This window comes from Eurosta solidaginis, chromosome X (assembly GCF_040869045.1).
Source record: "Eurosta solidaginis isolate ZX-2024a chromosome X, ASM4086904v1, whole genome shotgun sequence".
Taxonomy (NCBI): Eukaryota; Metazoa; Arthropoda; class Insecta; order Diptera; family Tephritidae; genus Eurosta; species Eurosta solidaginis.
In genome coordinates, this window is record NC_090324.1 from 133,303,680 (window position 1) to 133,317,378 (window position 13,699).

Consider the following 13,699-nt stretch of genomic DNA (forward strand, 5'->3'; position numbering starts at 1 on the left):
TTTATTATCACCCCCAAAGTGCAGTCACGCTACTTATGATCCATTCTAACTTATTGCAATATTAGCATCAAATGCATATAAATACCGCCTAATATTTATTGGTGTCCCCCGAGCCTACGCCTTTTGTATAGAGTTCTATTGTTTCTATTACCCACTCAGCATTTAGGTGATTAAATTTTGAATTTCCCTACATTCCAATACAATTTGATTACTCTTTCTGACTAAATAATGAGTTATCATACAATTAAACAAAAGAAATAATCAAATAGGAATACTATTGATGACCAAAAACTGAATATGGTTTTTCAATCACATTTTGGAATCATATTTGAATCAAATGTGTTTACTTTAGGTGATCAAAATTTTTTATCATTTTTCATTCAGCTTTCTGAATGTTTTCTGATAATCTTTCTTCACTGAAAAATGAATCTTGTACTTGTTAAAATTTTACCTTTGATTGGAGAGCTTATTTTTTCACATACACACATTTTTTCAATCATGAAGTTCAGACACAATATACTAAAATTTTATTCTTCAAGACAAGAAATACTGTATATAGTGCTCCTAACAAGAGATGTCCCAAACCATTTCTCCACCTTCGGCGTCCCAGAAAATACAACTACAACCATTAGACAATACAAAGGTTGTGAACTATTTGAAACCCAGGTGGGTGAAATTCTCTTGACATATGTACCTGGATATGGCTTCAACATCCCGTACCATATCGTATTTTAAGATTTTGACGATCCTAGCTGATGCTGGATGTTGTGGTCGCAGGTGTATATTGGTATGGTTTGTTTGCGAGTTACCTTTGGTTCAAACAAGTCACTTCCGCATGCTTTCTTCCCCAATTTTGTATCAGATACGAAGAATAAATGCATGATAACTGCATTCAAAAATGTATCAAAAATCTCAACCAAGGCGATTGAAATATCTTCACGAATATGATCCCAAAATGGCTGTGAAAAGCATTCAAATATTACTCTTTAAAACAATTAAAGCCCAATTTTACAATGATATCTGAATATTTTTTGTTCGAAATTTTCAAAAAATGCTGTATACATTGTAAAATACATACTGTTGTTGCTGCTGCTACTGCTATTCAAACCGTCATATTTTCATTTCTGCTAGCACCAACAATGTAACCTCTTGCCGGAATTACACCGCGACATCGAACATGTACTTAATACTTGGGCAGCAATACTTCTGGAATATTATGAGTCAGCAATTGTATATACTCTTTGGTCTTGTAATGCGGGTGGTACAACACAAGATTCTAATATGAGAAATATTCAGTCCAATATGAAAAGAGCACGTAAAAGCTTGCAGTCAATTAAATATTGTATGAAAATTCGTTCTTGCCTTTGCACTTTTTCCAAATTTTCACAATTATTTTTCATACACGCCCGATTTTCTAGATTGCGCTTAATCAGATTTTTACAATTTTCGTTTTTATTTTATTTCGATATTGTCGTCACATGCCCAAATATGTCTATTTTTAATCTTATATATGCAACTTTATGCTTCTGGCTTACATGAATATTTGCCTTTCAACACAAACCGCTTTACTTATGAGCTACCCTTCTTTTAGCAACGATTTAGGTTAGCAAATGTTGCATGTTATTTATTTAAAAATAATTTAACTCCAATACCAAGGTCACTACGTTCGTTTTCGTTTACATTTGCCATGCAAAAATCGCAAAACAAATTCGGGCGATTAAACCGTAGAAAGTGACGCTACAAAGAAAACCACTGCGTTTCCTGGAAATAAAAAGGGAAAAGTAATGATTAAACTAAAGAGATAAAATCTACCAGTATACTAAATACTCACCACCGCGTGTTTTACAATAATGATTTTTTTCCATTCAGGAAGTGAAAAAGTATAGTAGATTTTTGTCCATGTCAAAATTTCTACACTTCTGACAGTCAAGCAGTCAAGCATCACAATCACACACAGAAGATTGTGCATTCACGAGCTCAATATTGCTTCTTTCTGCGCGTCTACGTCGCACTTGACTGCTTCAGCGAATGATTGGTAGAGATATTTTATAAGCGACATGTAGTGTGGCAGCGCGACATGGGGTTTTCGAAGTGATTATTGCCTGAGGTTAACGTCTGTGTGCAATGCTTGACCATGATGGAATTACAGAAGGTGGCGCACTGCGCATGTAAACATTAGTTCCGATATTTTTAAGGGCAATTTTTACGTCATTTTCCTTCAGCTCTTGTGTTTTTTATTTTTTCCTCGTTCTTCTCACGGCCTTTCGCCGTATGAGTTAAATGAAAAACAGCGGCGGCATCTGACTATCACATCTCGCGTGTGTGCAAATTTCACGCCATCTCTTCTCAAGTCTCTCAATGATCCAGAGCATTCCCGTGAGAGTTGAGCATGAGGTGGAGCTGCAAAACTCACTGGAAGACAGCAATTAAAGTGCGTGCACACTAAGCGGTGCGACATGTAGCGGCAGCGGCGCTCCACTTTTTTGCCTATTTGATCAACATTGCCGCTCATGGCCGCGCCGCGCAGTGCTGCTGCCGCTAGGTGTGAATTGTTCCGTAAGAATACATGCGAAGAATATTTTGCAGCGCAGTGTAGTGCAGCTCAGTGTGGCCTTAGCTTTATCGACAATACACGTCGAAAAATAAGGTTGAATGGTGAAATCGAAACAGCGCAAGCATTTTTTTTATACACTTATAACAGTCAAGTTCGGAATTGGTGGCACGCCACTTGTGGTAAAATTAAAACACACCGCAAATTATGTAGCGCCAGCTCAGCGACATCGACCGACCAAAAGCTGAAATATGTAAGGTAAAATACCAAAGCACCATCTACATGGGATGATGGGTGCTGAAATCAGTTTAGCCCCTTCTTTATAATAATAATAGCAAATATTAAAAAACATCCTCATACATAAACCCACTAGCCATCCATGTAGACGAAATCAATGTAATAACGCTCGATTATGTTTTTAGAATGACTCGTTTCACGGCAACTCGCGTCAAGACAGAGGAGCGTTCCAGAAATTTCTCCGTACCATGCCACCTTTGCGTCGCAAATCACGGCGCACGATTCTGCGCACAATACCGCAGGATGTCCGCTGAAGAGAGGTGGCAGGAGGTTCGCAAACATAACTATTGCATCAACTGTTTGTCCCCTTTCCACAGTCACGAGGTATGCACAACTAAGGACAAGTGCTATCGATGCAACGAGCATCATTATACTACCCTTCACCTGGACGAAACCAAGGAATGGAGGCAAACCACAAGCGACCTTCTCGATGACGGAGAAAGCTCAGACGGGGCTTTATCCCTGGCCCTCACCGAAAGAACCAAGTCTTGGGCGCAACAAATGGATGACCAGGATGCCGAAGAAGAAAAAGAAGCAAGATTAGCGGCATTAGCTACCCTTCCTAAACAACAGAGCGGCTCTGAAACACATCCTTTCCGACCACTATTACGGCACGAACAACAACGGCAATTAGAAACTAAACTTCACTTTCTTTATTGGTTCTTAATTCTATAATATAAAATAAAACGTGTTTGTATACTTCATTTTCAGTTTCCCTTGGGTTATCTTGCGGTATCCTTGATTGCGGTGGCGCGCCTTAGCGGTCCGGCCGTATTCCGTTAGCTGGGCCCCGTTAGTATGTGGCGTCGGTGCCTTGACGCGCCTTATGACGGCGTCTCTCTCTGCTGCGGTGCTCTGTCGCGCCTTACGTCGGCGTCTACTTGTATTGCTGAGGCGATGCTCTGTCGCCGTGTTCCGTTAGATGGATCCCGTTAGTATGTGGCGTCGGTGCCTTGACGCGCCTTACGTCGGCGTTTACTTGTATTACTCTGCTGCGCCTTGCGTCGGCGTCTATTTGTATTGCTGGTTTGCTGGGTGATTCTCTGCCACACCTTGCGTCGGCGTCGACTCGTATTTGCTGGGCGATACTCTGTCGCGCCCTACGCCGGCGTTTACTTGTATTACTCTGCTGCGCCTTGCGTCGGCGTCTATTTGTATTGCTGGTTGCTGGGTGGTTCTCTGCCACGCCTTGCGTCGGCGTCTACTCGTATTTGCTGGGCAATACTCTGTCACGCCCTACGTCGGCGTTTACTTGTATTGCTGAGGCGATGCTCTGTCGCCGTGTTCCGTTAGACGGATCCCGTTAGTATGTGGCGTCGGTGCCTTGACGCGCCTTACGTCGGCGTTTACTTGTATTGCTGAGGTGAGCGGCTGTCACTTTGCTGCCGCGCTCTGCGCTGGTTTACGTGCATTGCCGCTCAGTTGCGGCCTCTGCCGGCGTACTTCTACTGACGGAGGTGAGCGGGTGTCACCTGTCGCGGTTGCGCGTTACTGTGGCGGGGCCTTTGGTCTTTGGGGGTGATGCGTAGAGAAGGTCAACCGCAATCACCATTCCACGACTCGCTCCTATGAAGCGGATTCCTATTGCATAGAGAAGGTCAACTGCAATAGGGATATACTTCGCTAGTAGCTCTGGTCACGACCACAGCTCCGTGCTGACTGACTCTGGTTACGTTGTGCGTCGGCGGACCTCTGCTGCGCTTTGCTGCCGCGCTCTGCGCTGGTTTACGTACGTTGCCGCTCTGTTGCGGACCCTGCCGGCGTACTTCTACTGACGGAGGTGAGCGGGTGTCACCTGTCGCGGTTGCGCGTTACTGTGGCGGGGCCTTTGGTCTTTGGGGGTGATGCGTAGAGAAGGTCAACCGCAATCACCATTCCACGACTCGCTCCTAGGAAGTGGATTCCTATTGCATAGAGAAGGTCAACTGCAATAGGGATATACTTCGCTAGTAGCTCTGGTCACGACCACAGTTCCGTGCTGACTGACTGCTGTGCTGCTGTGTCGCTCCTTTTATTGCTGTTGTGTTTGGTGTTGCTAGCTCAAATGGTTGCGTTGCCATGGTCACCGTGTTGCTGTTGAATGTTGCGAGCGCTCGTTGTGTTGCTGGGATTTGTTGGTTGTTCGTGTTGCTAGAGCCTTTTGTGGCCACTTGTTGTGTTAATGTCGTGTCAAATATGTTGTGGGGTCGTTTTGTGTTGGCCAAATTAATGAGGATTTATTTGGTCTTCACAAATGTTAGCACAAAATTCGAGTTTGTGCGAGGCAACAGGGTACAGCCAGGCATTCTTGGTACAAAGACGAGAGCCACGGATCCCAAACGCTCTATACAACGAACGAACATTTGGCAGAGGCGAGGCCATAACAACGGCAAATGGAAAAGTAGCGAAAATGAAGGAGATATTTCAAATGGTACGAAGAAACCAACAACGTGCGTCGGCAGAACAGGCACGACATTTTAATTTGCGGAGAAGGAAGTGGAATCCGGCGATAGGAGACAGAGTTTTGGTAAAGGAACACCATCTGTCTAAGGCAACCGACAACTTTGCGGCCAAACTAGTACCAAAATTCAGCGGGCCCCATAGAATCACGAATTTTATTTCGCCAGTCAACGTCGAACTGGACAAAACGTTTAAAGGCAAGAAGAGAACAGCGCATCTAAGCGAGCTTAAACCATTTCATGAAAATAAGTAAATCAACGGGAGAAGTGAAAGCGCAACAAAACCCTCCCCAGATCTACATCTTTGCAAACACAACCGAAGAGTAAAATCACCGGAAACTACAAAGAAAGGCGTAGCACGAAGAAATATGATGGCAAATCTTAATATGAACAAGTTTCATAAAATTCAATCATTGCCCTAATTATTATTATAATTACATTAATATTATTTTCTATAATATTATTATAAGTTTTAATAATAACTAGTATCGCCTGTGGTCGAAATTCGACCAACGTGTATTTTTTCAACTCAGTCTATGCATCAAGTGTTCGAAATATAGCAAACTGGTCTAACTTACTTAACTTTTTCTTTAAAATTTTGAATTTGATCTAAGACTTTGTACTTTTTGATTGTATTTTCTTAAATTTTCTACAAACTTTTCACATGTAATTATAATGTTTTGGTATGGAGCTCCTTAAACAAAAATATAAAAATTATGTAAAATCATATGAAATTGACATAGAGTTATGGTGAAATTACTTGAAATTGAATTGAAAAATAGGTTTTTCCACACCACCCGGGAGGTCCCCGTTGGCGCGCTACCGAAGTTAGTTTTGGGAGCTCGGTTCCCCAGTAGGCCTATATCACCCATATACACATATCGCCCATTTACGTCAATAGTGTCATAATTCAAAAAACACGAACTTTTAGTTAAAAATTAAGAAATTTACTAAAGGAATTGAGCCTATTTCACGCCATCCGTTTAATTTTGTATAAATACATATATAATATGTAAGTGTGACACATACCAAAAATTTCGAGTAGAATAGCGGATACCTTCATAAAAAATAAAATAAAAATATAAAAAAATTATGTAATGAGAAAGAAGGCAGAGTTTACTAAAAAAACGTTTAATTAAAGAAAAAAAAATGTGATCATTGTGGAAATATGAAGATTCTAATATTCGGATATTTAATGTTGGGATCCCATTGAGAGCTATGTACGTAATTAATTTGTATTAAATTTGTAAACACTCCATTTCATGAATATATATGACCATATCTACCATAAAATATCGTCTGTGAACAATATAATACTAAGATATAACAGAGCAGAATAAATTAGGAAGAAAGAAAAACAAACAAAAACATTGAAATTATTCACGCAATCATATTTACCAAAATAAAATTGATTTCATAATTTTAAGCGACATAAACCAATTAGGGTTTTGGGATCTAAGCATCCGATTAATGGATATATAATCCAACAAAGTTAGCCTAATAATAAATATAGTGGGTAATATACTGCCTATGCAAGACGGCCGCTATGATGCCGGTTGCCGCTCTGACCTAAAATCAAAAAAGTTTTTTTTCTTTTTTGTTCAGTATAAGACGTGCTTTATCTAAAATGAGGATTAAATCTGCAAATGCAACTACATTTTCGAGCAAATTTGCCATTAACAAAAGTTAACTCATTATTTGTGATTTCATGTTTTTTTGAAAACAACTAAAATAAAAAACAAAGAATCTGTTAAATAAAGACTTATGTATTTACGTGTAGGTAAAATTTGCCACAAAAAATGGGCCGGTCAAAAATAAATTCTATTTAAGATTTTTGGTACGCTATAAATTATTTTGGAACAATTTTTTAGGATTTTGGTAGAGGCTATTATAGGTAAGCGGCAACAATGGAAAACCATATTTGTATGCAGGTGAAACATTTGTGCCTTCGAATGTAGCGGGGATACATAAAATTTGAAATTCACATTAAACACTTAGATAATTGTTCCCAAAGACGGCGCGCTTGTGCATAAAGGTTTAGGTCTTTGAAATTCGCATTAGCAAACTTAGATAATTGTTCTCAAAGATGGCGCGCTTGTGCACGATAATGAATTACGATATTTGTATGAATTGTTCGAATTTACAAAAAACTTTTTCTATTAATTATAAACAAATAAAGTAATATTTGTTAACAAAAATAGGCATATGCACTGCGGCTGATCAATACGAATCGATTCATATAACTTTTATATGATTTTACGTATGCTAAGTATGCGAAACAGCCTGTCAATTGATTGTATGGAAATTTTGTTAGCGTATTAATATATAGATAGTGGTTAATATACTGCCTATGCAAGACGGCCGCTATGATGCCGGTTGCCGCTCTGACCTATTATAGGTAAGTGGCAACAATGGTGCTATGCTAATTTATTTTAGTTCTTATTTTATTTTATTATATATTCTCTAAATTCAAATTGGTTTGTTATTATTTAAAAGCAACTTGACTGAATCGGAAAATTTCACGTTGCATATTAAACGAAATAAAAAACGTCCCAAAAACGTTTTTGATTTTAGGTCAAAACGGCAACCGGCATCATATCGGCCTTATTGCATAGGCAGTATATTACCCACTATCTATATATTAATTCGCTAACAAAATTTCCATACAAACAATTAACAGGCGGTTTCGCATAGTTAGCATACGTAAAATCATATAAAAGTGATATGAATCGATTCGTATAGATCAGCCGCAGTGCATAGGCCTATTTTTGTTAACAAATATTACTCTATTTGTTTATAATTAATAGAAAAAGTTTATTGTCAATCCAACAATCTCTCCAAATATGGATATTTACTTTCTTGCACAAAATCGCGCCATCTTTGGTGAAAGATTAAAACATGGTTTCCCATTTTTGCCACTTACCTATAATAGCCTCTACCAAAATCCTAAAAAATTGTTCCAAAATAATTTGTAGCGTACCAAAAAGCTTAAATAGAATTTATTTTTGACCGGCCCATTTTTTGTGGCAAATTTCACTTACACGTAAATACATAAGTCTTTATTTAACAGATTCTTTGTTTTTTATTTTACTTGTTTTCAAAAAAACATGAAATCGAAATTAATGAGTTAACTTTTGTTAAAACTAACTAATTTATTTATAACAATTAATGGCAAATTTGCCCGAAAATATTTTTGCATTTGCAGATTTAATCCTCATTTTAGATAAAGTACATCTTATACTGAACAAAAAAAAAGTTACAAAAATATAACATACAATTTTTTATATTGCCTTTTATGCTTATTTATTTTACTTCTTATTTTATTTTATTATATATTCTCTTATTTCAAATTGGTTTATTATTATTTAACTGCAACTTGACTGAATCGGAAAATTTCACATTTTATATTAAACGAAACAAAAAAACGTCCCAAGAACGTCTTTGATTTTAGGTCAAAACGGCAACCGGCATCATAGCGTGCATAGTCAGTATATTACCCACTATATTTATTATTAGGCTAACTTTTTTGGATTATATATCCATTAATCGGATGCTTAGATCCCATAACCCTAATTTTTTTATGTCGCTTAAAGTTATGAAATCAATTTTATTTTAGTAAACATGTTTGCGTGAATAACTTCAATGTTTTTGTTTGTTTTTCTTTTCTTTCTAATTTATTCTGCTTTGTTATATCTTAGTATTGTATTGTTCACAGACGATTTTTTATCGTAGATATGGTCATATATATTCATGAAATGGAGTGTTTACAAATTTAATACAAATTAATTACGTACATAGATCTCAATGGGAATAAAAAAAAAAAATAAAAATGGGAATCCCAACATTGAATATCCGAACATTAGAATCTTCATATTTCCACAATGATCACATTAAACCCTGGAAAAAGTCTAAGTGCACTTATTGCGTTTTTATATGGAACTGTTTGTTCACTTCACTTAATTTTTCGCAATTTAAGTACTTTATTTTTTTTTCTTTAATTAAACATTTTTTTAGTAAACTCTGCCTTCTTTCTCATTACATAATTTTTTTATATTTTCATTTTATTTTTTATGAATGTATCCTCTATTTTACTCGAAATTTTTGTTTTGTGTCACACTTACATATTAGATATGTATTTATACAAAATTAAACGGATGGCGTGAAATAGGCTCAATTCCTTTAGTAAATTTCTTAATTTTTAACTAAAAGTTCGTGTTTTTTGAATTATGACACTATTGACGTAAATGGGCGATATGTGTATATGGGTGATATAGGTCTACTGGGGAACCGAGCTCATACATAAAATTTGAAATTCACATTAAACACTTAGATAATTGTTCCCAAAGACGGCACGCTTGTGCATAAAGGTTTAGGTCTTTGAAATTCTCATTAGCAAACTTAGATAATTGTTCCCAAAGATGGCGCGCTTGTGCACGATAATGAATTACGATATTTGTATGAAATGTTCGAATTTATAAAACCTTTTTCTATTAATTATAAACAAATAGAGTAATATTTGTTAACAAAAATAGGCCTATGCACTGCGGCTGATCAATACGAATCGATTCATATAACTTTTATATGATTTTACGTATGCTACGTATGCGAAACAGCCTGTCAATTGATTGTGTGGAAATTTTGTTAGGGTATTAATATATAGATAGTGGGTAATATACTGCCTATGCAAGACGGCCGCTATGATGCCGGTTGCCGCTCTTACCTAAAATCAAAAAAGTTTTGGGACGTTTTTTTGCTTCGTAATTAGCATAAAAGGCAATATAAAAAATGTAATGTTATATTTTTGTAACTTTTTTTTTTGTTCATTATAAGACGTACTTTATCAAAAATGTGGATTAAATCTGCAAATGCAACAACATTTTCGAGAAAATTTGCCATTAATTGTTATAAATAAATTAGTTAGTTTCAAAAAAGTTAACTCATTATTTGTGAATTCATGTTTTTTTGAAAACAACTAAAATAAAAAACAAAGAATCTGTTAAATAAAGACTTATGTATTTACGTGTAGGTAAAATTTGTCACAAAAAATGAGCCGGTCAAAAATTAATTCTACTTAAGATTTTTGGTACGCTATAAATTATTTTGGAACAATTTTTTAGGATTTTGGTAGAGGCTATTATAGGTAAGCGGCAACAATGGGAAACCATATTTGTATGCAGGTGAAACATTTGTGCCTTCGAATTTAGCGGGGATACATAAAATTTTAAATTCACATTAAACACTTAGATAATTGTTCCCGAAGATGGCGCGCTTGTGCACGATAATGAATTACGATATTTGTATGAATTGTTCGAATTGACAAAAACATTTTTTTATTAATTATAAACAAATAGAGTAATATTTGTTAACAAAAATAGGCCTATGCACTGCGGCTGATCAATACGAATCGATTCATATAACTTTTATATGATTTTTCGTATGCTAAGTATGCGAAACAGCCTGTCTATTGATTGTATGGAAATTTTGTTAGCGTATTAATATATAGATGCTCTAATAATCATAATAGCACTATTGATGATCATAGTAATAATCACAATAATAATAACCATCACATTTATGTTATAATACTGGTAACACAATTTTTTCGCAACGGCAACCCAACCTGGTACACTCCAAAACAACGCTTATCTACTCCGTCTACCATAAACAGCATCCCCAAACAAATCACAGCTGACTAACAATAACAAGGAATAAAGAAATGCAATGGTACAACAACAAACAACACATGCAAATACGAAATACAAATGCAGTGGTACAACAACAGCAAACACAAGCAATAAAATAAAGGGTAAATGCACGCGCATACCAACAGTAACTAACATAAGTAATAGAAAATATCACAGCTACATGGTACAACAACAAACAACGCAAGCAAGCACGAAATGAAAAGATACAGTGGTACAAAGCAACAAACACAAGCAATACAAGAAAGGGCAAAGACACGAGGATACCGACAGCAACTAACATAAGAATTGCAAGGTATTAAAGCTACAGTAGTACAACAATAAAGGTCAACGTAACGTAAGCAGGAATAATTATTTGGTGACAACAACAACAAGTAAGAAATTAGCAAACTAACACGTACATTTATACACATAAACATACGAAATTTTGCGAAATGGGAAAACTTTGGAAATTTAAAGAAGGAAATAGCAACACGGTTCGGGTTATGATTAGATGGTTTTGGACAAAATTTACAGCTTCGACGCGATGGCAACGGATCAACAGAGGCGGCGAGGTAACTATCACGAGCCGGAAGTAAGGGGGGAATGTGAAAACCCCAAACTTACAGGCTTTCGGGGCCTCCACAAATTTTGATTTTCATTGTAAATAATTCAATTTCATATTAAAATTATAAACTGATTTATAATAATTTATATATATATGGAATGAAATGAATTTACTTATACATATATGTACATACATTTTGAATTAAATATACCTTGTACAATCATACATACATTTTAAAACATACATAATGATAATACATATTAAATTATATATAGGAGATGAAAACTTTTATCGCAGAGTGTAAGAACTCACATAATTATAATTATGCACAAACATACATACTTACGTATAAGAGAACAAGGAGAAATGGAATTGTCAAACGATAGCGAACGCACATGCGTACAAATATATATTTAGTATAATTAGCTTAGCTATAAGAACTTTTATTGTAAATCAACGGAAGCCGACTCAAAAATTATATAAAAGGAGCGGCGAATTCAGGAACAAGGGACTCTTGAGTTAGAAGTCGTAGACAGTGAGTGCTTACGGGAGTCCCTGCCTTCGTAGACTTACCTCCGGTGTAAAACACAGACCAATGTCCGTTGATCTTCGGCCCAACAAATTGGTACCAAATCGGTGAGCTGGGGTGTTCAAGTCAACCAGCCTTGGTTTGGTCGAGGAGGACTATCCATCCTCCTCTTCCATTTTCGGGTAATGGCACCCGGTTGCACGGCAACTCCACCGCGAGTTCCGTGCTTGCCTCAGAATCCCTCTTTCATTGATTTTGATATCTCGATATCTGATTAACAAGTTAATCAGATTGAGATATTGTGTTTTTGTCGCAATTTAGGAATGTGACCAACCTTTTCTGTCCTGCAGTGTTACAACAATGTATAAATACATTGTTAACGACGGAGCTTGGTTTTGCTTAGATATTGCTTAAAGGGCCGCACTACGTTGACAAACAGAGTGAGCTTGGCATCAAATTATGCTCCGTCTTAAAACTCCATCACAATTAAAATCAAGGGATGTGACCAACATTTTCCGCACACAGACCTGTGAGTGCCGAGTGCCCGCCTCAACAATTCCCCTCGACATCGCTTGAGGCCACACTACGTTGACAAACATTGTGTGCCATATTGTGCTACTATTGGCTTCCATTTTTGCTACTAATTTCGCTCCAATTTTCACTCAATTACGCAACAATTATGCTCCATTATGCCTCCAAATAAACTCCTTCCACAATTAAAGGGATGTATCCAACCTTTTCCGCTCACAGACCTGTATTTGACCGAGTACCTGCCCCAGCAACATCCTTGCGTTGCAGTCCGCCACACTGCAGTGATTTGACAACGTCAAATCTTGCCACATATTTGGATGTGGCCATCCACACCGCGAACGCCTCCTATTCGCTTACGCAGTCTAAAGCAGCCTCAAACATCTCAAAAGACGACGATAGACATGCGTTCCTTCACCATCTTTCATCACCGTGTAACAGCATATATAACCGGCATCTCCGTTTGCCACAATTAAGGGATGTGGCCGACCTTTCATCTGCCCCTCAGGGTCAGTTTCTCAATGAAATTAGGATTCTTGTGGCAAGAATGAGACCGAATTCCCTTGGGTCTTGGGTCCCCAAGGGAAAACAAGTCTACTCAGAGCGTGTGTCATAAGTGAACTCTATTTGAAACCACAGCCACCGCGATGCTCCCACAAGGGGGCCATCCCAGGACAGGAGGTGACACCTGAGTACAAAGCATCGTTCGATGCAGTGCACCAGATCACACTGACTTCTCCTGCTCCCGCGGTAGCAGTTTTTATAAAGACCTTGCCTAGGGTCCCACAGGGTGTTACCCGCCTCCACCCTGCTACCTTTCGAGTAAAACACCTTACTCATGGATTGGGTACCCATGGTATTATGGTCGCCTTTTACGACCGGTATACCTTCCGTGGGCATATTCTAACCCCTAACCCACAGGGGGAAGAAGTCGTAGAGTGGGGTATATGGTGGGCTTTGTTGGACATCCACTACGGAGCAGCTGGTGGTGTCGAACTTCAGCTGTTTATGATAGGTATACCGCCGAGTCGTGTAAAACGTTAGACGACTACGTACTTTACTAGGGATCCGGTGAGTTGTGTAAAACGCTCAGTTATTACGTATTTC

General features: G+C 37.6%; 1 protein-coding gene across 3 annotated transcripts in view; it reads left to right on the top strand.

The window, feature by feature from the left end:
• LOC137235415 (potassium voltage-gated channel protein Shal-like) overlaps positions 1–13,699 on the top strand; it is a 1,011,987-nt gene that overhangs the window by 688,314 nt on the left and 309,974 nt on the right. Inside the window, exon 5 of one of the 3 annotated variants that reach the window (XR_010947886.1) lies at positions 10,955–11,747. The exons of 1 other annotated variant lie outside the window; for it this stretch is intronic. Coding sequence is in view for 1 of the 2 variants with exons in the window: in XM_067758391.1 (XP_067614492.1) it covers positions 10,955–10,978 (24 nt within the window). In the remaining variant the exon portion in view is untranslated. Of the gene's footprint in view, positions 1–10,954; positions 11,748–13,699 lie in introns of those variants that run through there. One more of the 3 variants, XM_067758391.1, reaches the window with a different exon arrangement.